At 54.5% G+C, this 23059-nt stretch overlaps 1 protein-coding gene across 5 annotated transcripts in view; it reads right to left on the bottom strand.

Annotated features, from left to right (window-relative positions):
- The window catches only part of NAV1 (neuron navigator 1), a 244319-nt gene that overhangs the window by 139884 nt on the left and 81376 nt on the right, over window positions 1-23059 (bottom strand). For 4 of the 5 annotated variants that reach the window (XM_081823043.1, XM_081823041.1, XM_081823044.1 and 1 more), the window contains exon 4: window positions 8980-9774. The exons of the other annotated variant lie outside the window; for it this stretch is intronic. In XM_081823043.1, the coding sequence (XP_081679169.1) occupies window positions 8980-9774 (795 nt within the window). The remainder of the gene's footprint in view (window positions 1-8979; window positions 9775-23059) is intronic. 5 annotated transcript variants of the gene reach the window in all.

Genomic DNA, 23059 nt, shown 5'->3' with positions numbered 1-23059 from the left:
GACCACACCTCCTGGGGATGCCCAGATTCCAGGACAAAACCAAGTCCTCTATGACAAAACACCCTAGCTCCTATAACAACAGAACCCCATGGAAATGTCCAGGGCATGGCAACTGGAACAGTCTGGTGGCATCTTGAGGAACAGAGGAAGGTGAAGACCTGAGTGTAGGCTAGGGTTCCTAATCCTTCACCAGGGCACACTCACTCCCTGGGGGCCCTTCTACCCCGGGGTGAGGGGCTGTTCCCTTCACTCCCTGGAGGACCATCTGCTCCAAGGGCTCCTAGCCAGCTAGTCCCAATCCAGTCCTCCCATTCCATCCAAGCAAAGCTGGATGATGGGAATGCATCTCCCCTTGTGCCAAGCGTTTCTGGTTCCTTTAAATAGCTCCCCAACTTCCAACTCCTTCAGGAAGGCATCCTGGATGGAGCAAGTAAGCTAGGAGCTGAAATGTGGCCCCCACACTACTTAAGCCTACTCTTAGGTTGGGTTGTGCATTGGTTCTGCTGTGTATCGTCTGGTTCATGCCTTGCTGTGGGCGCTCCCCAGGGCTGGGGGGCGCGGAGGGGGGTGCAGTACCAATCCCTGGGCGGGGCAGAGAGCTGTACCTCAGGCCTCACCAGAGCTGCTGCTAATCAAAGGGCCCACCTCTGGGCACCGAGACGTGTTCTCTCTGCAGGGGGAACAAGGGCAATCTTCACTCAAGCAAACAGATTCGGAGCTTGAGAGGCCCTGGGCTGGCTGATCTCATCAGTCAGCAATCTCTTCAAAGGACCAATAGGCACCGGATTCTTTGGGGGATCCTTTGGGGCAAACCTTGTACATCCAGAGATGTACAAGAGACTGGCAGCAAGAGCCTGGACCCTGCTGGAGCCATTGGATCCACTGCTCGCCTCTGTTCAAATGTTGCCCAGAGCCTACACTCAAGCCCCAGTGCCCTCCACTCGGGTCCGTCATGCCACTCCCATCCTGCCTGCCCAATCTCACTCCCTCTCTCACTTCCTGTGCCGCCTCTCCTCCAGCAGACAGGATCCCACAATCAAGCCCCTCATTTACCTCCTCCTTGCCTTCTCTAGTCCCTCCCATCTCTGCTGCCGGGATCCCAACCTTTGCAACCACATCACGTCTCCAGAGCTTCCCCTCCTCCCCGCTGCACCCACGCGCACACTCGCCCCACGCTCAGTCTCCTTAGCCTCTCCGAACTTTGTCACAGCACCCGCCACAACCGCCTGGCACAGGAATGAGCGCGATCCTTCTCACCTCCTCATCTAGCCTGCCAGAAGCTAGCAGGCAGGGCCCAGAGCCTCAATCTCAGGGGCACAGAGCTTTGCCCACAGGGAACGCTTGAGGGGTTAATTCTGAACTCAGTGGAATCAAACTCAGCTGCAGGGGGCTGTGGGGGAGTCTCGAGGCTCCTGGAAGCAGCATGTCATAGGAGTTAAGTTCAAATCCTGGCTTTGCTGCACTAGCTTTGGGCAGATTCCCTATAGTTCAGGGCCTCAGTTTCCTCATTTGTAAGTTCCAGCATGGCGGGATGATTGTGAGCACTGACTTATTATGCATCAGGAACAAGAACAACGCCTCTTATGGTGATGGATAAGTGTTCGTTATTATCGTTAGATTATTGTATTCTCTGGGCCTACTTGTTGCCCCAGCAGAGTCAGGTCTCAGAGCTCCTGGGAGGCAGCTCCTCAGCCCGGGATGGTGGGAGTCCCAGGCCCCGTGGCAGCTTATGGAGCCTGCAGAGAAAAGCCAAGGCCTCCTGGGTGACTGCCAGCTTTCCCAAAAGGGAAGGGCCTGTTTAGCAAGTCACCAAGGGCAAAGGGAGCCTGTGTCCTCACAGTCTAGGAGTAACCAGCACTCAGAGTGCTTTTCTGGGAGAGAAGCCAGGGAGACCGAACCCCTGCAGCCTCTGCCTGGGAGTCTCTTTGAGGGAAATCGTTCCACCCTGGTCATATTTCAGACTCTTTCAAACCTGTCCAATTCCTGCATGCACACAACACGTGCACACAAACGTACCTTTAGTATGTGCATATTTGCCGGAGGCCGGGGAGTGCTCCCCGTGACCCATACTAACCCCTGCACATCCAGTGTTCACACCCTGAGTCCCAGCCTCACCTGTGTTCTTAGGATTAACGGCTATCTGCCATACGCCCTATGAACCCAGTACCTCCACACACTCACCCAAACCTTGCTCTTTCAACACTCACTGCCCTCCTACCCAGCCCTAGGTCCCAGTTTACAGTCTGGCTCTCCATCGAAACACCTGGGACTTGGGACATGACTCCGCCTCCCAGACCAGATCACACCCAACGACAACACCCCAACTGGATACCTGCAAGATGACCCTGGATTCCCTGGGGACCAACACTGGGAGCGCTGACAGCACGCCCTTGGGTCTGCTGGGCTGTGCTTGCTTTTGGTTCATCCCCAGGGCACAAGAGCACCCCAAATCCAGAGCGAGAGTTACAGCCCAGAAATTAGAGGGCTGTGGACAATGTGCCCACTCCAGTGGCCCTGAAGTGTGTCACTGAGGTGTCTAAAATAGACTCGAGCACGGCCCAGGCCCAGGCCCAGCGCCTGTGGAGCTCTGGCTGCCTTGCTGAGGTTTGGCTGGAGCTGACTTGGAGAACTGTGTGTCAGACGCACGACGTACAACAGCGCTGGCAGCAAGAGCCTGGAACCTGCTGGAGCCAAAGCTCTTGCGGGTGAACCTGCAGCCTGCGGCTGGGCTGGGCTCCGCGCTCTCCCACCCCCACCCCACCACAGCACCGCAACAGGCTCAAGGAGTCTGGGGGCTCTGGCGAGGTCCCCATTCTCCTCCACTCTGCTTCCTACCCCTTCAATTTGCCCCTTCTCCTGCCAGAAGCATGCGTGCTGATAAAAGATGAGAAGCCTTGACCCACCCCACTTATTCCAGGCACACATGCTGTGCCCACACTTAGCCCACCGCAGTGACCATGTTGGACACACCGTTGGCACAAGGCTAATCCTCCCTCAGCCTCCAGCTGGGAAACAGAAACAGCTCCTGGGGCGCTTTCGCAGTCTGCACCTTGATCTCTGCTGGTCAGAGGGCAGCAGAGACCTGTGTGCACCGAAGGAGGCAGAAAGGAACCCTGGGGGCTCTGGTTTTGTCCCAGGAGGCCTGGTCCCCAGAAGCAACGTGAGGGAAGGTGTGGGAGATGGTGTCCACTTTGAGGGCTGACCCAGCATTCCAAGGGCTTCTATGGACAGAGCGTGCCCACGCAGGGCCAGTGAGCTGCGCCTGGCCCCCTGGCCCTTCCTGTGCACGAGAGAGAAGGCTGCAGGCTCCAGGGACTTCAAACGCATCTGGGTAATCCAAACAGGGTGTGGGAGGAGGTCAGCCAGTGCAAATGAGAAACATGTGGCGTCTGTTTCCCCTCTACTGGCTGGCTAGCACAGGGTTTCCAGGCAGCGAGAGAAGGCTGTGGGGAGGAGGCCAGGTTGGACCCCGAGAACACTCCGCCAGGTGCTGAGATGCAGACATTAGGAGCAGGCAGGGGGTGCGGTCCAGGTGGGGAGCAGGACTCCACTAGGCCCAGCAATCAGGGTGGATGGGTCGGCTCCTCTTCCTATCAAGTCTTATTCCAAAAGGAAAGACAAATGGAAGGAAAATTAAAGCAGGTAACAAAGGGAGAAAAGATGCAGTGGAATATGGCTAGGTGTCTGACCTCAAATATAAGAGGGCATCTGAAAGGCAGGCTAGCTTAACCTGTAAGGATCCAGATGGCAGGTTTGGACCCATGGGTGGAAATTCTCAGAAAGAAGAATCTTAGTTCAACAGACTCTCCAATAATGAGCGCTTTCCAGGAAAATAAGGTAGTGAGCCCTCTGTCACTAGGAGTGTGCAAACAGAACACCCACCTGCCTCTGATGCTATGGAGGGATTAATTTCAGCTTTAGGTGTGGGTGGCTCAACTAGACATTTCCATTCTGTGGTTCTGTGAGATCCCAGGGCAGGGTGGGGGAGGAGGGGCTTTTGCTCTCCCTGGCCGTACCAGGAGACACCGCAGTGTGCTGCAGACGTGAAGGAGAAGCAGGGTGCTCAGCTGCAGTTAGGAACCCTGGGGGCTCTGCTCAGCCTGCTCAAAGCAGGACGGGCTCTCCCTTGAACCCCAAGGAGCAAACTGCACCTTCGGCACTTGGGATCAGAGGCTGTGAGGAGTGGGTATGTGTGTGCGGAGGGACAGTTCTAGAGGAGAAAGATTGGAAGTTAGCAGGAGAAACTATCTGGCATTGGCAGCCTAGGTTTGGGGACAGGTCACGGTGGGGAGGGGCAGCTGTAAGCCACAATAGCAGACGTGGGGCTACACGTCGGGGGGGGGTGTAGAATAAGAGGGAAGTATCGGGAAACAGCCCAGGATTCCAGGTGACTTGGTCCTGTTACCCATTCAGTCCACATCTAGAAGGAGCCTATGGCCTGGGCTTGGAGCCAGCATTGATGATAAAGGGCATCTCCCTGGGTTGGTTTATGCTTCCGGGGTAGCAGAGAAGCTCCAGGCACTTCGGCTCCATCTGCTTCTCCCCAGAGCAGAGGAACTGCCCCCAAGACCTACTCATGCATCCATCCGTTACTCTCAGAAGCAGAGCTGTGGCTGCCAGGTGAAGAGAACAGCTTTGCTACAGCCATCTGAACAAGGCAATGCCCCAAGGCTAGGACCAGGACCTGGATGGGGCCCCGGGAGAGCACTAAGCCCACTCAGGGAAGAAAAAGTTCTGGGCATGTGAGAAAAGAAATGTACCCCTCAGTGCTAACCTTGAGGAAGGCAGGAGACCTTGCAAATGGAAGGTTCTATGCTAGTTTCTCCACATGCATGCTCACCTTCAGACCCCCACACCTTGCCACAGCCCTTCCTTCAGCTTGTGAATCTATAAGCATCCTCCAGCGAACTGCTATGCCCAGGGGAAGGCTAGAGGTGAGCTTTGTCCTCCTGTTCCTGCTAGGCCTCCGGGGAACCCCTGGGAAGAGTGGCTCTGGGCGTGGAGCCTCTGACTAGGTGAGCCTGCACATATTTTACCTGCTGCCTCTGGGCATCAGTTCTTTCGGAAGAAATCACGTAACTCCTCTACCCACCCAGACCCCCCAGTGCATTGAAGAAGAAGGAAGTAATTTCTTCTCTTCCTCTATTCAAAGCATCCCAGAACACATTCTCTAGAGTAAATGCCACTCTCACCACCCCCTTAAAACCAACATCAACCAATTGGCTTAGAAATGGATGACTTCCGGACTTCCCCTGTTCTGTTTGCCCTGAGCCTCTGAGGACCTAACTGTTGTCATGACAACACCTCCCATCGGTCCAGACACCTTCTTGAAGAAGTGGGACTAGGAATCCCAGCCACCTGGGTTCCTTTACACCCTGACCTTGGGCTGCCTTAGCTGCTCCACTCTGTCCCTTCGCCTAGAGGGTTGAAGAAAGGAAAAGTGAATGTGTGGGGAGTCAACAGACTGATTTTCCTTTGAGATCCTTAGGCCCAGGGCTGATGAAGCAGGAAGAGTGTGGTTTGGGATGGTGTTATGTAGTTAAATGGCCTGGGACATTTTCAAGTTCTGACCACCTTCATCTGCAGCCCCCTCCCCAACACTATAGGTAGGGAAGAGCCATGAGAGGGTCTCTTCCATTCACAAATGGGGAAACTGGGTTCCAGAGGAGGTCACAGAGCTTAGAACTTCCAGACAGGGAACTCAGGACCACAACCTCCCACCCTGCCCCAGGCCCAGGTCTGGTGACACTTCCTCTCAGAGCCAAACTGCCTGATGTGGACCATTGGCCAGGGTCCAAAGACATCTGATTCCTGGGATTGGCCCATTTCCCCCTGGGCACTCACCCTTCAGCCTTCCAAGTTTCCAGGGTTCCCCAGTGGGAACCTAGTTATTTGGCAGCTTCCAAAACAAGGGAAGGGGCACGGAGCCTGCCTAGATCATCTGGGTCCCAGCTGATTTCTGAGAAGGGAGTGATCGAATTTCAGTTCTCTTTTATTCCAGAAAGGCTCTTATTTGGGGCTGCCTCACCCCCTTCCCCCCCAGAAACTGGATCTTGGCAGCTTCTTGGGTCTGGGATCATACCAAGGAGTGTGTAACCTTTGACCCTCAGCCTCCCAAGTAGGGAACAAATACTCTGTTTTTAGCCACCATCCTGAGGCATCGAGGCAGCCATTCTTCTCCTCAGAGGCCACCCTGCTCTCCAGTGAAGGCCAGTCCTGACAACCTGGAACACCTTCATGGGTTTGGAGACACTGAGCCAGCTCTACTGTCCCCTGGTCCCTCAAAGGGTCAGTCTACCCTCTACCCCAACTCTCATCACCTTCACACAAAAGAGAGATTTCGCCTGAAAGCACCAGATCCCACCCTCTCCCCTCCCCACCGCCCTGTGATGCCAAGCACTGTCCCTCCAGAACCTACCCACAAGCTCCACCCCCACCTTCGTCCTCACAGCCCCAAACAGTCCAGCATGTTTGCCAGACTTTCCACGCTCTCTCCCCAGCAGAGATCTTAGCCCCTCAGCCTTTCTGCAGGGTCAGCAGGGCAGGTCAGTGGCCCCATGTCCAGGGACACCTGCCTTGGTCAGACCCCTCCTGACCTGCTGACTCCCCTTTCTCCATTGGGCCTCCCAGATGGAGCCAGTGACTTAGGAACACAAGCAGAACCTGCCTCCCATTACTAACTCAGAGATGGCTATAATAAAGCCCTTGGTGCTTTTGACCCTGCATTTTCCCTACTGGGAAGTGGGGTAGGGGGGTGTTTTCTCCTTATCTCCAAGGTTCCTGAGAGGCTGCGGCACCAGTGTGCTTTGAGAATGACAACTGCTGAACAGGAGTAAGGGACCCCAGCTCAGCTTCCCCGCCTGCCCTCCACCCCACCCCAGGCAGCTCTAAGACTATCTGTCAGGGTTTCTGAGGTGACTGTCTCTTGATGAACGACTAAGGAGGCAGCCAGGTCCTGGGGCAGTGCTGGGTCTTGCCCGTCTGGGGACAGCCCAGATCAGCTAAGACATCCCAAACCAGTGAAGCCCTGACCTTGAAAAGAGAGCTGTGCCCTCTACTTTTCTGAGTCCCTGACACTCCCTTCCCCTCCCAGGACACAGACACTCGATTCTCCTCTCCTCTAGCACCATCCACACCCCATCCACATCCACTTCTTAGTGCCTGGGGAATGTTCCTCCCCCAGCCGGGTCTGCCCTGCCCGGTGCCTCCTCTGGCCTCAGACACAATTCAGTTCTCACCTCCCTTAAGCTTAAAGATCGCTCCTTTCCAGTCCTCCTCTATCACAGGGGCCCCTTCCATTTTCTCCATGGCCCTCCTGCTGTCTGGAATTATTTTTTTCTTCCTTGTCTGTCTCATCCCACTAGACCATAAGCTCCTTGAGGGCCTCACTTGGCACAGGGGTGGTACTCTCCCTCTGCAGCAGAAGGCTGCCCTGTCAGCTTCTGCACCCCTGAACCCCCAATCCTGGCTTGTCCCTGCCGGGGCTGGGGCCTTCAGGAGGGGCTCTCCTAGGGAAAAAGCTGCTCTTCCCTTCTTTGCCCTTGTGCAGTCTCCTAACTGCCCCTGCAAAGCCCAAATGTGGCCTGTTGGGAGAGGCTCCCAATCCAAAGCTCCAAGAGGCTCTTGCTCCTGGTCAGCGGTTCCTCCTACTGGCCACACCGGGGTCTGGGGGTCCGGGGATGACAGCAGCAGGTCCAACCAGTCTTCTCCTGCTCTGCGCTCTCCAAGGCTGCCAGTCGAACACCCCCACCCTCCATCCACCCCACCCGCCCCATCTCCTCCAGCCGGTCCTCGGACCATAGCCCGCGTCGGCCCCGCCCCTTCACACGCGCACGGACACGCCCCTTCCCAGCCCCCAGCGGGGCGGGCAGCCTGCCTGGTACCGGGGAAGCTCGGGTCCCTCGGCGCCGGAGGACCCACATCCCAGCCACCGCAACGAGTCCGCGGAGCCTAGGAGGCCCGCTCGGGCTCCAGGCCTTGCCGCCGTCCTCCCGTGGCCCCGGCACGACCCGTGCCGGCTCCCGAGGCGGCAGCCCTGCGTCCTGCACTTCCCGGATCTATCCCTCTCAGGGCGAGGGCTCTCCGGGGGAAAGCGAGCGCAGTTCCGGGGCCCGCTCCGTGTTTTTTGCATAGACTCTTCAGGCTTGGAGAACAATGGAGCAGCTCTCGGCGCTTCCTCCGCCCGAGCAAGCTTTGTTCCTCCCTTCCCGCCCGCTCGGCTTCCATTAGCCAAAGGGCAAAGGCTTCCCAGTCAACCAGGAGTCTCCGCGCGAGAGCCCAGACCTCTCCACACTCTGTAAAAAACCTGGGGGGTAGGGGTTTGGGCCAGAGCCTGAGCCGAGGTACAGGACGAACATCCAGATGCGCACAGCTGGCTACCCGCCCGCCCCCTGGCCCCAGACGTGTTTCCTTGCCAGAACCCCCACACCCGGGAAATCCGACTCGCGCTCCCACCAGGGATCCACAGAGGAAGTGGAGCTTCGGCTCTGCTCTGGGGCCAAAGAGCCCTCACATCTGCTTTCCCCACATCTGTCCTCTAGATCCGGGCTCTCACTGCACTCTCCCCTAGCAATGCTGGATGCTCTCTCGCCAAGCACAGAGCACAACACAACTGAGGTCTCCATCAGCCCCAGATTTTGCCATATTAGGATTCTGGGCTTTAAAATTCGAGGAAGCTAATGGGCTCTATTTCTGAGAATCTGTGACCCCCACACCACTGTCCAGCCTCACCTCAGGCAGGCCAGAGCAGAGCCTGGGCTCCTGCCTGGTGACATCTTTAAGAAGACGCACTTTAGCCATGCGCATCTGGAGGTAGGCCAGCCCTGCACATCTGGGCCCAATGCCCCCTCACAACCTGACCGAAATCTGGAGAGCCCTACCGGGAGGAGGAGAAAAGGAAGGGAGCTGCGCTCTCTCTACACCTTCCCTTGCAGCTGGCAAGGAGAAAGCCAGGGGTGGGGCGGGGGAGGCAGGACTTACCCAGCATCTGGCTGAAGAGCAGCTGCTCCAGGTCTCCCAGAACGGTCACCACGAGCTCGGGGTCCACCTTGAGGAAGGCGCGCTCCTCCTGGCCCTTGGCGGAGGGCACGGGCCCGGAGCCCTTTTGCGCCTTGGCCTTGCTAGAGAGCAGCTCGTCGTCCGACTTGCCATCGTCGCTCACGGCTGCCTCAGGAGCCTTGCTGAGCGGCTTGACCTCGGCGTAGGGGCCGCGCGGGATCCGGCTCGGCTTTCCCAGGCTGGGCGCGAGGGGAGCCAGGGGGGTCTTGGCGCCGCCCGCCGGGCTGCCTTTTGCCTGGAAGAGCGAGTGCTCCGACTTGGACAGCGTCTTGGACATAAGCGGAGCCTCGCGGCCTTTGGACCCCGCCTTGCCCAAGCCCTTGGGCGCCTTGGCCATATCGTCGCTCCACTCGGGCTCATAGAGCTGCAGCTTTTTCTCCGAGTCGGTGAGGAACGAGAGGTTGGTGAGCGACTTCTGCTTGCGCAGGTTGGAGGCGGGAGGCCCTCCGGGGACTCGGCCGTCCACGCTGCCAGACTTGAAGACCTTCAGCTCGGCCGCGCTGGCCTTGGCCATGCCGCCACCGCCGCCGGGGGCCTTGGCGCGCTTGGGCAGCATGCCTCTGCCGTCCGCCGCTGCCGCCTTCCTACCGGTGCCCCGAGGCTCGTCCGCGCCCTCGTCCCCGCCGCCGCCGCCACTCAGCTCCACCTCGGGCTGCACGCTCTTGACGCTGCTGCCCAGCATTCTGCCCGCGAGGAGCGCATGGACGATCCGCGCGTCTGCAGGCACGGCGGGGGCGGGGGGGGGGGGAGGGAGCGCAGGGAAGAGGAGGCGGGGGAGGGGAGGGGGAGAGAAAGGACGGAAGAAACCGAGGAAGATGGGGAGAGGAAGAGGGAGGGAGCGAGGGAGGAGGGAGACAGGCGAGCGCGGGCGCAGGGAAAAGAAACGCAAGGAAAGAAGAGAGGAAAAGGAAAGAGCGAGGAAACCGTGGGGCGATGGGGCGGGGTCGGAGGAAAAGGGGCGGGGGCGGGGAAAATACAAATTAAAATTTACAAATCAAAGGAAGAATGGAAGCCCAGCGGCTCGGCGGGCGCGCAGAGGTGCTCCGATGCCCGGGTGCCGGCCCTCCGCCTGCCCGCCTGTCAGTCCCGCGGGCCGAGCACTGCTCCGCAGCTCCCTCGCGGCACTCCGCCCGCCAGCTTGAGTAGAGGCTGCGAGCTGCAGCTCCGAGCGCAGGAAGGAGGGGAGGGGAAGGCGGAGGAGCAAACAGGAGGAGGGGAGGAGTGTGCGCGAGGGAGGGAGGTGGGGGAGAGCGAGTGTGTGTCTATTTCTGGCTCGGGAGGGGGTGGTATTTGCGGCAGAGATGCAGGGGCGGATGAGTAGGGGGTTGGGGGGGGAGATAAAGGATTCCACCAGTTTTCCTCCTTGCTTTCCACGCGGAGGCGGGACCCGTTCTCGGAGGGCACCGTGGTCCTCTGCCACGCCCAGGGTGTGGGGGGCAGTGAAAAGGATCTGTCGAGGAGATGTGAGGCGCAGGTAAACGGGACTGAGACAGGGCAGCTCATGATGCAGGAGGGAAATTGCGCTCGTGGGACCGGGAGAGATGCTGGGAGCGGGGTTGGGGAAGCCGTACAATCCAGGTTGCTGGTTTCCCCACCCCCACTCCAAACTGTGGCGGTTTCCCTCCAGGAAACTCCCAGTACCATCTTACTTCAGTCTCGGAGGCTCTCGGCTGCCCTCCAGAGGTAGGGGATACTCCCTGGGGTAGGGCAAAGGGGTTGGGACAGGGGTGGCTCGGAGAGACAGGCCTAGGGCTGACGGGGGAGGGGGCTCAGGGCATGGAGAAAAGGACCAACCGTTGGGATTAGGAGATTGGATTGCCATTCTAATTGTCCTTGTCAAAGTCACTGCACCCCTTTGGCTCGCTCTCTTCTCTTACAGTGGTTATAATACCAGCTTAATGGGTAAAAGGGCTTTGGCATTGTAAAGCGCTTTGTCAAACCTAGGAAATCAGTTGGAGGCTTAGCATGGGTCCCCTGCAGGCCTGATCTAAAGTGGGACTGCAGAGCAATTTAAAAGGACAACATTTTCCTTTCTCCCTCCTCCCACTTGGACTCAGGGAAGAAAGATAGGGTGGAAGGGGTAGAGGCCAAGAGGGATGGAGCAAGCAGCAGTCCGCCTAGGGCACTCCCTCAGTAGAGGGCGACACTGCCCATTCTCCCATGGCCTCCCAGGTCAGTGCCAAGTTGCCTGAGCAAATGGTTCTCAGGCAAGAAAATGAGGAACAGGAGAAAGCAGAGGGTATGACTCTGGAAGCAAAGCTTGCTCCAGAAGAGGTGGGCCCCAGATGGAGCCACACACTGGGGATAAAGCCCTAAGAATTCTTTTTTTTTTTTTTTTTTTTAGTTTATCTATTTTTTTTAGTGATCTTTACATCCAACATGGGGCTTGAACTGATGACCCCGAGATCAAGATTTGCATGCTCTTCCGACTGAGCCAGCTAGGCACCTCAAGAACTCTTTGCCAGAATGGGCTGTCAGATTATCTGCCCACCCCATCCCCAACCTTCCTCTCTCTAGCTTCCTGCCTGTCCCCTTAGAATCTGAACAACCCTGTGCCTGGGTCTCATGGTTCACCCACTTTCCTAGTGCTAATCATCACAGCCTGCCTGGTGTGAGAGGTATTTGTGTACATGTCTGTCTCCTCCACCAGCACTGGAGCTTTCTGGGTACAGAACTATGTCTCTCAGTACCTTGCAGGAAGCAGATGCCACAACTGTTTAAGCAAAATGGATTTGAAGGCCTGAGCACTGTATACTGGATCTGTCCCCTCTATGACTCTTGGGTCCTGGTAGTGTCTGTCCCCAGGCCTCTGCCTTCCATAATCCCAGGGCTGGATTGAGATACAACAAAATCTGCAAGAACAGGGATCATCACCGAGAGGATGTGCTTACCACAATACCAAGAACACACAGTTCTCAAGCGGAGGGGTGTTGGTAAGAAGCATGGGCCCTTGGCTGGGCTTTGGTCAATACATAGAAAGATGGAGAATTCTGCCCTCAAGGAATTCAATGTCTGACAGGGGGAGTACAAGATAGACAACACAGATCTGGGAAAATAATCATCCTGACCCTGTGAAAAAACAATGTCACATACACCAACACACTCACCACAGATAGGCAGACACAGGTATGTGTATACTAATTTCAGGAGTGACCGGAGGGAGACCGAGCCCTGAAGAGCAGGGACCCTGGCTGTCTCATTCAGTGCTGTAACCCCAGAGTCCGTCACTTCCTTCCTAGGGGCTGGGTACATGTGAGCGTAGGAATAAGAGACTGCCACCAGGCAGAAGAGGTGGAGGAGGTCTTAAAAGCTTCCTGAAATACTAAGCAGTATAAACAGAGAAGGGTTCAGACCAGGAGAGCAGAAAGCAAGAGGTTGTTCGGGCTCACGCCCTGCTGCCTCAGAGAAGCAGAGGAAAGGGGCCGGGTGCAAAAACTTAGCAGAAGGTCCAGAGGGCACATGCAGACTGGCCTCAGAGTCTATGTCTAGCACTTAGGAAACTCAGGGGTGGAACCAAGTCTTGTGATCTCAGATAGGGAATGACAAGCAATAGAGATCTGGTTAAAGGGACTTAGGTGGTATCATGCCAGAACTTGCCCCGGCCACAGAGAGCACCCAAAGGTGTGGCCAGTCCTGGGATTTTTCTCTCTGGGCACACATGAGGTTCTCATGCTTATGCCCAAACACAAGATCCCAGCTCAAGGAAGGGACCGAGCCCCATCACTGGTGCCAAGTCTCTGGGTAACCATGCCCTTCCTCCCCCATCCCACAGGCCACCTTTAATGAAACTGCAAACAATCACTTCTCGAGTCCTCATCCTTACTTAGAGGTCATTCCCTAATTTGCGCCAGACACACCTAATTCAATCACCCAGGAACCTCACCTTTCCTAAAAATAGCGATTTGAGAATCTGGGGATCCTTGTTCTCTGATTTACCAGGTTACAGTAGCTCTTGCTTATTATTTCTATGTTCTTTCCCTGTATGTAAAATCATCTCTTTAGCAGACAAGGAGAAATTAACTGGTTGCCATCTGGCTGAAAACCATCATTTCCACTGTGGTCCATCCCGCCTAGTGCGCACTTCTGTAGGCAGACCTGACGCTGTCACCCCTTGGTTTATTTGGCTTCCCGTCTCCAGTAGGTTTGTAGGTTTGCTCCTGTCAAATTAATCTTCAGAATTACTATGAGGCACTATTCCACTTTTTGCTCTGTCCACCTGTACTTCCTTGTCCCTGCATGCCCACTGCCCCCAGAAGCTGACCCTCCTTTCTTCCAGCCCTCGCTGGTCCCTGCGTGCAAGCCGGGTCTCTTCCTCGTCTTTACTCCTTTTTTGTTCCTCTGTGCCTCCTCTCTGGGGATAGCCCATGCCCCAAATCCCAAGTCCTTTCCTTCAATAAACCGCTCCTGAGGGGCGCCTGGGTGGCTCAGTCGTTAAGAGTCTGCCTTCGGCTCAGGTCATGATCCCAGGGTCCTGGAATCGGGCCCCGCATCGGGCTCCCTGCTCGGCAGGAAGCCTCCTTCTCCCTCTCCCACTCCCCCTGCTTGTGTTCCCTCTCTCGCGGTGTCTCTCTCTGTCAAATAAATAAATAAAATCTTTTAAAAAAAATTAAAATTAAAAATTAAAAAAAATAAACAGCTCCTGAAATTCTGCCTCCTTTGAGGAGGATTGTCTCCTCTGGATCTGTCTGTGTCCAGAAGATAGGCACTAGCCCCCCACCACTGGCCCCCCACAATCCCCCCTTTAACCGTCCCCAATCCCTCCTGCACGAGAGGCCACCTGTCAGTTTATGAGATGGAAAACACCTTCCATGCTCATCTCATGAGTTAATTCAGTGCTAATCCCCTTGAGTGCTAGTCCTCTCTCCCTCCACATCCACCCGGTACTGCTCATCTTCTCGATGCCACTCTCTAAAGGGCTGTGCCATGGCCATGTGGTGGCCTCTTCATTTATTTATTTTTTAAAGATTTTATTTATTTATTTGACAGAGAGAGAGATAGCGAGAGCAGGAACACAAGCAGAGGGAGTGGGAGAGGGAGAAGCAGACTTCCCGGCGAGCAGGAAGCCCGATGTGGGGCTCGATCCCAGGACCCTGGGATCATGACCTGAGCCGAAGGCAGACGCTTAACGACTGAGCCACCCAGGCGCCCCGTGGTGGCCTCTTTAAATAGTCCTCTTGGCATCCTGGAACTTTCAGACACTCCCTAATGCGACCTCTCCTATCTGGTTCTTTTTTGATTCCTTTCACATCCCTTGAGTTTCCCACCATCCTCTACTGCAGTGGGAGCCTCTGCTGCCGTGGCAACAGCCATTCCAGCATCAGTCGATAAAGCCAATATGTGCAGAATGTTTCCTTGAGTGATTCCTAAAAAGAGAGGGACCTGCCCTGTCACACCATAGCCAAACCGCCCTGAGCCCCTCCCACTCTGCCGTTTCCTCTTTCCCCAAGCCACAGAACAGATAGGCTGGGGATGGTCTGATGAGAGAAATCCTATGTGATGAGGGAGAGGCCCGGCTGGGCAGGGAGTGGGTCCTGGTGATGTCAGTGCCCTGTGGAGAGCAACTGGATTCTGCCCAGTCTCCAAAGAGGAGGCGGGGAAAGAGGCTGGTTTGGAATCATGAAAATCCTCAATTCCCAGCTCCCCAGAACCACTCATCACCCCACTCCTCTATCTCCAAAGGCAATGGCACTTTCTGTGATGGGGTGGGATGAGTGATTTGACCACATGTGTTGACCGAGAACTTAAAGCAATCTGAGGAATGAAGACACAGGCATACAGCCAAGGAAAGGCATGCTGTGTGATTTTACATTCTCACACCATGTGCTGGGAAACAGATGCAACCCAGGTTGTCTGTGGGGGGTCTGCGGGCTCCCCCATTAGACTGGGGAGAGAGGAGGACAGGAAAAGGTAGAAAGGAGAGGTGGGCTGCCTCCACCCTGTTGACCTTGAAAGGTAACCTTGGGAGAAGAGGGGATCTGAGGGAGGGGGGAGTGGGAAGGTGAGTCCAAACTTGGCTCCGACAAGGGCCAAGTCAGAGCAGGGAAGAGGGAAGAGTTTTCTTGATATCTGAGCTCACGGTCATGATCAGGAGAGCAAGAGCTAGGCACCTAGTCCCATGGCTCTGCAAGCCTAGCCCACCCACCCTGGGCCAGGCCAACTGAGTGACAGACACCCTCTTTGAGTCTGCCCTCCTCAGGTCCCTATGATGAGGTTTTTTTCATCATCTCCCTAGCAGATTCCAATACTTATGCCTTTGTGGAAAGCCCTCCAGCATTGCTCCCCACCTCCTTCTGTCCTTTTCTCTACCCTGTCATTCCCCTATGTCATTCCACCCATTGGCAGGGACTTCTTGAGCACTCAAAATGTGCGCAAGGCCAGGCTGGAGGCTGCTGAGATGGCCGGTGCTCAGCACAGTCTCGTCTACATCCTGATGACCAGCTCCCCATTGCTCACCTCCTGCTCAGTGCCTGCTACGTGCCCGCTATGAGGAGTGCTGGAGGATTGACACAAACTCCTGTCCTTGTGGAACTCCCTATCTAACGGGAGACACAGACGATAAATGAGAAAGAAATGTTAACTACTACAAAGTTCTCAGGAGTAAAACAAAGCAGGAAGGGGAATATGAAATCTCCAGCGGTAGGGGTTGAATTTTCAGTATGGTGGCCAAAGAAGGCTTTAGTTAAGAAGATGACATCTGAGTAAAAATCTGAAGGAAGAGAGGGAGCAATTTATATGGATAACTGGGGGAAGATATCCAGGCAGAGGGAACAGCCCTGAGGGAGAGTGCGCCCGGCCCAGCAGCAGAACCGCATGGAGATCCGCGTGGCTGGAAAGGAAGGGGAGGATGGTGGTGGGCAATGAAGTCTGAGATATAACTGGAGGCCAGGGCGTGGAAGGCCTTCTAGGTCATGACAAGGACGTGGCCTTTTACTCTGAGTAGGATGGGAGTCACTGGCAGGTTTGGATCAGAGGAGTGACAGGACCCAGCTTCCCCCTTGAAAGGGTCACTTTGGCTGCAGCGCTAAGCTCGTGGGCAGAAGAGTCCCAACAGCGGAGGTGAGAGAGGATGGTGGCTTGGAAGTGGGTAGTGACTTTGGCAGTGGCACAAAGTGGTCAGACTCTATATTCTGAAGCCATTAGAATCTGCTGATAGACCAGGTGTGGGTGTGTGGGATTTACAGAAATGGAGCGTATCCCAAGGATTTGGGCCTGGACAACTCTAACACTGGACTGGCCTTCAACCAAGATAGGGAAGACTTGCGGAGGAGCTGGTTTTAGAGAAAGTTTTGGAGTCTTCTGTTCTCCTCGGCCCTTCCCTAGGATGCCTTCCCTGACTCTCTCCACACAGTTCGCTGTAGCCACTTCAATAATCTCTGAACATCCAGAGCCAAAATTTTTCATTCACTCCTTTGTGTTTCCCAAGGATCCATCTTTGGTTGGTCGACTGATTATCAATTTTTTCTCAAAACCCATCATGGCTCTTTGCACATAGTGGGCTCTCAGAAATAGTTGGTGAATGACGAGCAAGTAAATGAATGAATGCGTGACTCAGAACAGATGTGTGGGGGATTGTAAACAGCAGTGACCTCTCAATACCCCGTGGTGAGAGACACTGCAGCTGGTATGCTGGAATGGGAACCAGGCTCTGGGATGAGGTCCCAGCAACATCTTTGCTTCCTTCTCTGCAGCCCTGGGCCACAGGGAGGCCAGCAGACCCTCTCTTTGCCCCTTCAAGGGAAGCTCCAGTTTTTTGGGGGAGTGACCTGGGGACATATCACAACTGAGACCCTCTCCTCTCCAACATCTCCATCTCTGCTCTACTCGGAGGTGTGGAGAGCTTTGTGACATCTCTGGGAGACAGAGGCAAGAGTGAGCAAGGTGTCCTCAGAGCCCAGGCTCCCTGGCATATGAGACAGTCTCAACTGGAATTTGAGCCCCACCCTTCGCTGCCATCTGCAGAAGAAAAGGGGCCAGTGGACACAGTGGTCCAGCATGGATGCACCAGCTTCCTCATACCTCCAAGGGCCTCATCCAGGAAGCCTTCCCAGATTGATCCACGTCCTTCCTCCCAGCCCAGCTGCTACTTTGCTTTGCCGGGGCATTGGTAGAAATATGGATTCTGCAAGGCCCTCACTCAGCATCTCTGGTCCCAGGAGGCACCCAAGCCCAGGGGTTGGGAATTTTTCTTCTGGGCCACAAGGTCAGCAGTGTAGGTTCAGAAGAGATTTGCTGTTTGCCCGCCTGCTGGGGGAAAATCAGGCTCAGCAAACCAAAGGCTGGGAGTAGAGCCAGGGATCATAGGCCTTTGTCCACCCTCTGGCCTAACTGTTTCAGGGAGAGCTTCTAGGAGGGTAGAAATGCTGAGAAATTCTAAACTACAACCCACATTCCTCAGGGCTCACAGCAGCCTGGATGCACCTCCCCTGAGCCTCTAGGCCAACAGGACAGGGATGAGCCTACCATCTGGTGAAATGGGAAGGGCAGAGAGTAGACCCTGGGAAGGCAATAAGTCACTTCTTATCATACAAGGAAACAGGACCCGAGCCCGAAGTCCAGCATGTCCAGCTGCAGGTGCAGGACCGGACTCTCCAAGTCTGATACCTGCTGGTACAGAGCCAGAGCTGACCCTGCAAGGCGCTCAAGGCCTTCACGGCTCTGGCTCCACCACCTGGTAACCTTGCCCTCTCATGCTTCCTGCCTATCCTCTGGTCCAGGCCTAATCCCACCCCTGCTCCCTGTAACCCAGATGCCCACTGCACCTGAGGTTTGCATGGGGGTCTAGGAGTGCAGTCACATTAAAACTGGCCCACAGGGGCACCTGGGTGGCTCAATCAGTTAAGCATCTGCCTTCGGCTCAGGTCATGATCTCAGAGTCCTGGGATCAAGCCCCACATCCTTGTCCTCCATCGTGCTCCCTGCTCAGCGGGGAACCTGCTTCTCCCTGCCACTCTCCCTCTGTGCTTCCCACCCCCCACTCTCTTTCAAATAAATAAATAAATAAATAAATAAATAAATAAATAAATAAATAAATAAAAACTTTAAAAAAATAAAACTGGCCCATAGAATCCTGGGGACAAGGACAGAGGATTACTCCCTTGGTGGTCTACAGCACCACCAGCCCCTTGGTAGCTCAGCCTCATGCCCTTTGTCCTGGGGTCCTGGTCACTTCTAGTGGACTTGGCAGTACCAACAAGTGCAGGACCCCTTCAGGACTTCCCTCTTCTCAAGTCTTGGAGGTCCCGGTTCTCTTCTTGGCTTGCTATGTGGCCTTAAGAGAATGCCTCCATTTTCCTGTAATGAAACGTGTTCTCGTTGGTTACGTAAGAAATTAGGTGGAAGTACGGGGTGGAGAACCTCTCGAATCCCTCTGCTCATGGCCTTACAGCAGGGAAAGGCCGAAGGAAAACACCTAATCTAGACGACTCTGAAATTGCACTCATTTAAAATTAGATCCCTGTGCTCCTTGCGCTAATAAAGAGACCAGGATAAGAAGTCTTAGATGTTTCCCACATGTGTTTGGCTTGTGTGTTGCCATGGCAACTGTTCCATACACATCCATTGGGGTGTTCATTGCACATTGGGCTCCAGATGAGCTCTGCAACACCCAGGTCCACTGCCCCTAGACTAGGACCAGCCCAGATCAGTTGTCATGGAAACCACAGGCCTGTGACGGGGGATGAAGAGGGACAAGGGTAGCCTCTGTGAGTGCAGCTGTGCCCGTGTGTTGGCTGGAAACACAAACTGCCTGTGTGCATGTATCCTGTTATAAGGGCAAACCTAGAATCCAATCTGACCTGTCCATGCAGAGTTGATTGTTTTGTTTTGTTTTTTTTAAAGATTTTATTTATTTATTTGAGAGAGAGAGAATGAGAGACAGAGAGCAGGAGAGGGAGGAGGGTCAGAGGGAGAAGCAGACTCCCTGCTGAGCAGGGAGCCCGATGTGGGACTCGATCCTGGGACTCCAGGATCATGACCCGAGCCGAAGGCAGTCGCTAACCAACTGAGCCACCCAGGCGCCCGCAGAGTTGATTGTTTTAAGGTCACTGAATCACAACACTAAGTGGAACCTCAAAGATCATACTCAACATTCTGCTTTAGAGCAGAACCGACCCATTTGTAATAAATCCCATTACCTCACTGTGGGCCAAGGAAACCCAAAAACCTGATGAGAAAAAACAAAAGGTCCAAACCTGAGGTTGTCTGGCCAACGCTGTGATATTATTACTGAAGGGGAGAACTTCCTAATGTGTGTTCACAAACTGGTTTGTGAAGGTCCGTGAAACCAACCGTCAAATATAAGTTTTGTGTTGTGAAGAGTCCATTTGTCTGGGGAGACAACCAGGTTCTGAAAGAGGTCCTTGATGCTAAAAAGTTAAAAACAACTGCAAGAGTAGGGAGAAACCTTTACCCACCTGACCCAGAACCAGCTGGGGACCTTCTCACTACTCTGGAGAGAAAGACACTCACGTATCATGGCTATACCCATTCTCTCAGCAGGCACCTCTGTGCTTTATGAGAGTTTTTGTTAGGTTTTTATTTACTTTTTATTTTATTTTTCTTTTTTTTTAAAGATTTTATTTATTTATTTGACAGAGAAAGACACAGCGAGAGAGGGAACACAAACGGGGAGTGGGAGAGAGAGAAGCAGACTCCCTGCCGAGCAGGGAGCCCGATGTGGGATTCGATCCCGGGACTCCAGGATCATGACCTGAGCCGAAGGCAGTCGCTTAACCAACTGAGCCACCCAGGCGCCCTTTACTTTTTATTTTTTAAAGATTTTATTTATTTATTTGACAGAGAGAGACACAGCAAGAGAGGGAACACAAGCAGGGGGAGAGGGAGAGGGAGAAGCAGGCCCCCCGCGGAGCAGGGAGCCCGATGCAGGGCTCGATCCCAGGACCCCGGAGATCACGACCTGAGCTGAAGGCAGATCACGACCTAAGCCGAAGGCAGACGCCCAACGACTGAGCCACCCAGGCGCCCCTTGTTAGGTTTTTAAAGAGACATTAAACTTAACACAGGAATGCCATGGATTCATATTTCATTGAATTTTAATAGAATAATCACTGGCAATTACTTAGTATATAAAAACTGCTCTGCAAATGTTAAGAATAGTCATTGGTGTGGTGGGTGGGAGTCTCAAAGCATGATGAGAACTCTACCTTTCACCCAGTCTGATTTCATCACAAGGAGCTTACCACTTCTGTGCTTCTTCCTGCCCCATGGAAACCCAGGTTCTCAGGCAGGAAGGATGCAGTGAGCTCACTGGGTCAAGCTCCTGCCCCTGGACTGTGCCAGTCTTTATGTGAACATGAGAGCTGCTCGCCCTCCACTTCTGATGGGGCTGAGCTCTCCTCCCACTCGGAAGTTCTCTTATCAATGTGACCTCGATCATTCTCAACACAGAACACACTCATTTGCTTCTCCAGCCCTCTGTGGAGGTGGAATGATTTTCTTGAGAGAAGGGATGACTAAGACTAACCACTTCTCTGTCCTGTCCCCTCCCCGCAGGGCTTGGATGACCCCACACTCGCTGACCCTCTCTCTGCCCTGACCCTTTAATTATCTTCGGCTCTCTCTGAAGCACAGGACTCCCACAGCCTGGGAGCCACACACAGGAAGGCGGGGTTTTGATTCCTTCCGCCTCTTAAAGGACTCAGGACAAGGAATATTATGACTGGGGTAATTCTCAGCACTTAATCTTCCTGCTTATTGTGTCTATGTCGCTCACTCTCTTCAACTGCCTCTCCCCAGAGCTCCTTCCATGTAAGCCTGCTGGGCGGCCTTATTGTGGGGGGGGAAGTCTCTCAGTGGGGGACCCTAATCCTCTTATCAAGGGGATAGAGGAAGTGCAGGGAAGGGGGGGGCACTGTGTTCCGGTTTCTGCCCATTCAGTGGTGCCAGAGGGAGGGACTAAAGCCTCTCTTGGAGCCAGGGCTCCTTGAGATGAAGCTGCCTGCAGGCTCTCCATCTGCCTCAGGCCTTCCCAGGGAGACCCTGCTGTGAACAGGATTGGCCAGCTTTTGCCTCAAGGGATGGGACAAAGACCTGTGAAGTCAAGTCTTTAGGGCATCATTGAAACAGCGTTTCTCTGGATTAGTCATGGAAGTTTCTCCCCATTGGTCAAGGAAGGACAGTGGTGAAAGTTTAGCAAATAGTTCAGGTTCCTTCCTCCTCCCATGGCTGAAATTTCTAGCAGCCCCAGAGCCCCCTAGGTAACACTCTGAAGTTGTAAGGGGTAGACAGATCTGGAGAGATTCCTAGTAACTGGGCCTACCTCCTCCCAGTACATATCCTTATCCTCAGGGCCTTCCCGTGGCCCACAGGCACACAGAGAGAGAATTAAACAAGAGGCCAGGGCTTCCCAGGAAGAACTAAAGAAGTTCCTCTCAGTTGGGAGAGCTGAATCTCCAGAAACCTGCCAGAAGGAAGCTGAGTCGAGGTCAGACAGGTACGGGGTATAGGGGACAATTCTCTACAGGAGAACCATTTTGACATTCCACTAAAATGGCTCCCACTGGGTCAAATTCACTGCTTGGAGATTAATCCCATTCCCTGCCAAATGCTGTCTTGAGAAGTCACTCAGTCTCCTCCCTCCCCCTTCCTCCTCCTAAGAAATAGAATCCAGATCCCTCTAGTTTCTATTTCAAACTCCTCCAGCAGGGTACCTCAGATGACCTCACTTCTCTGGCCTCTTCCTTCACAGGCCCCCCCCAGAGCTAGGCTCTGTCCTGCTGCTCATCCCGCTGCCCCTCCCGGCCTCCCGGTGGCACCCCAGGACTCGGGACATGTTTCCCTCCAGCAAGGTCATGGCATGTATGGCTAAGAGAGTGACCTCCGAAGGCCAGCTGCCTGGGTTCCAATCCTGGCTGGACCACCCTGGGCATGTCGCATAGCCTTTCCTCATTTCCTCATCTGTAAAGTGGGCATGTTAGTAACAGCACTCTCCTCAATAACGAACAATAACATATTAAGCAGTTACTATGTATCAGTGCTCCTCTAAGCACTTTATACATTGGTGTATTTCGTCCTCATCGTGAAGGTACTGTCATCATCATGGAGGCACAGAGCGATTAGATCATTTCCCCAAGGCTGCACAGCTAGCAAGTGGTAAAGCTGTGATACGAAGCTGGGGAGCTGTTCCAACTCTCACACGTTGTTAGAAGGATTGAAGGTGCTTAGTGGCAGGGCCTAATGCAGAGGAAGCCACAGCAAGTGCTAGCCAATGCTACGCGGTATTATTATTACCTCCCCTCCCAGCTCCTAGAAGCCTACTTGGTCCCAGACAGCCACCCTGTTTATCCAAACCGGCCCTCAAGAGACCCCCGAACTCCCGAGCCTCCTCTGGCCCACAGCGGCACGGAGCTGCCTGAGCCCTGACAACAGAGCTAATACCATCTGCCCCTGAACTCGGCCTGTGTTTTCTAGTCAATTGTCTGCACGTCCTCTCTCCACGGATGGCTGGGACATCAGGCTCAGCTCAGCTTGAAAGTCCCCAGAGGGCAGGGGACACGGCGGTGTGAATTCAGCATGAAATGACACAGGTTTGGGATGACAGAGAAGCCGGTGACATCCCAGGGCTTGCTCACGTTGAGGAAGATGTCAGCAGGACTGTGGCTCCCTGACCCTGTTTCCTTCCCCACCATTTGGCGGAGGTTAAGGGAGACAGTGTGCCAGTGACCCAGTGAGTGCTGGGAGCAGCGGGAAGGCAGGGGAGCAGCGCTGGAAGGCTGGAAGGCTGGGCTTTTTGACAAGCCCAGATTCAAATCCTGGCACAGCCCCCCTAGCTGTGTGTCCCCGGAGAAGCTAGTTCATGTAACTTCTCTGAGCTGGAGTTTCCTCATCTATTCCACAGAATAACAGTTCCACCTGCAAAGGGTTGCATAAGATGCTCGTGAAGGACTTCACGGGAAGAATCTAGCACGGAGCCCTGCACCTAGTAGGTGTTCAATAAATGGTAGTCATGGTTACCATTTGGTCATTTTAGAGTTGGGGACACCAA

The sequence above is a fragment of the Leptonychotes weddellii genome, chromosome 6 (genome assembly GCF_054177405.1).
Source record: "Leptonychotes weddellii isolate Sample4059 chromosome 6, ASM5417740v2, whole genome shotgun sequence".
Lineage (NCBI taxonomy): Eukaryota > Metazoa > Chordata > Mammalia > Carnivora > Phocidae > Leptonychotes > Leptonychotes weddellii.
The sequence above is the reverse complement of the archived record's forward strand: the minus strand, read 5'-3'. Positions and strand labels throughout refer to the sequence as shown.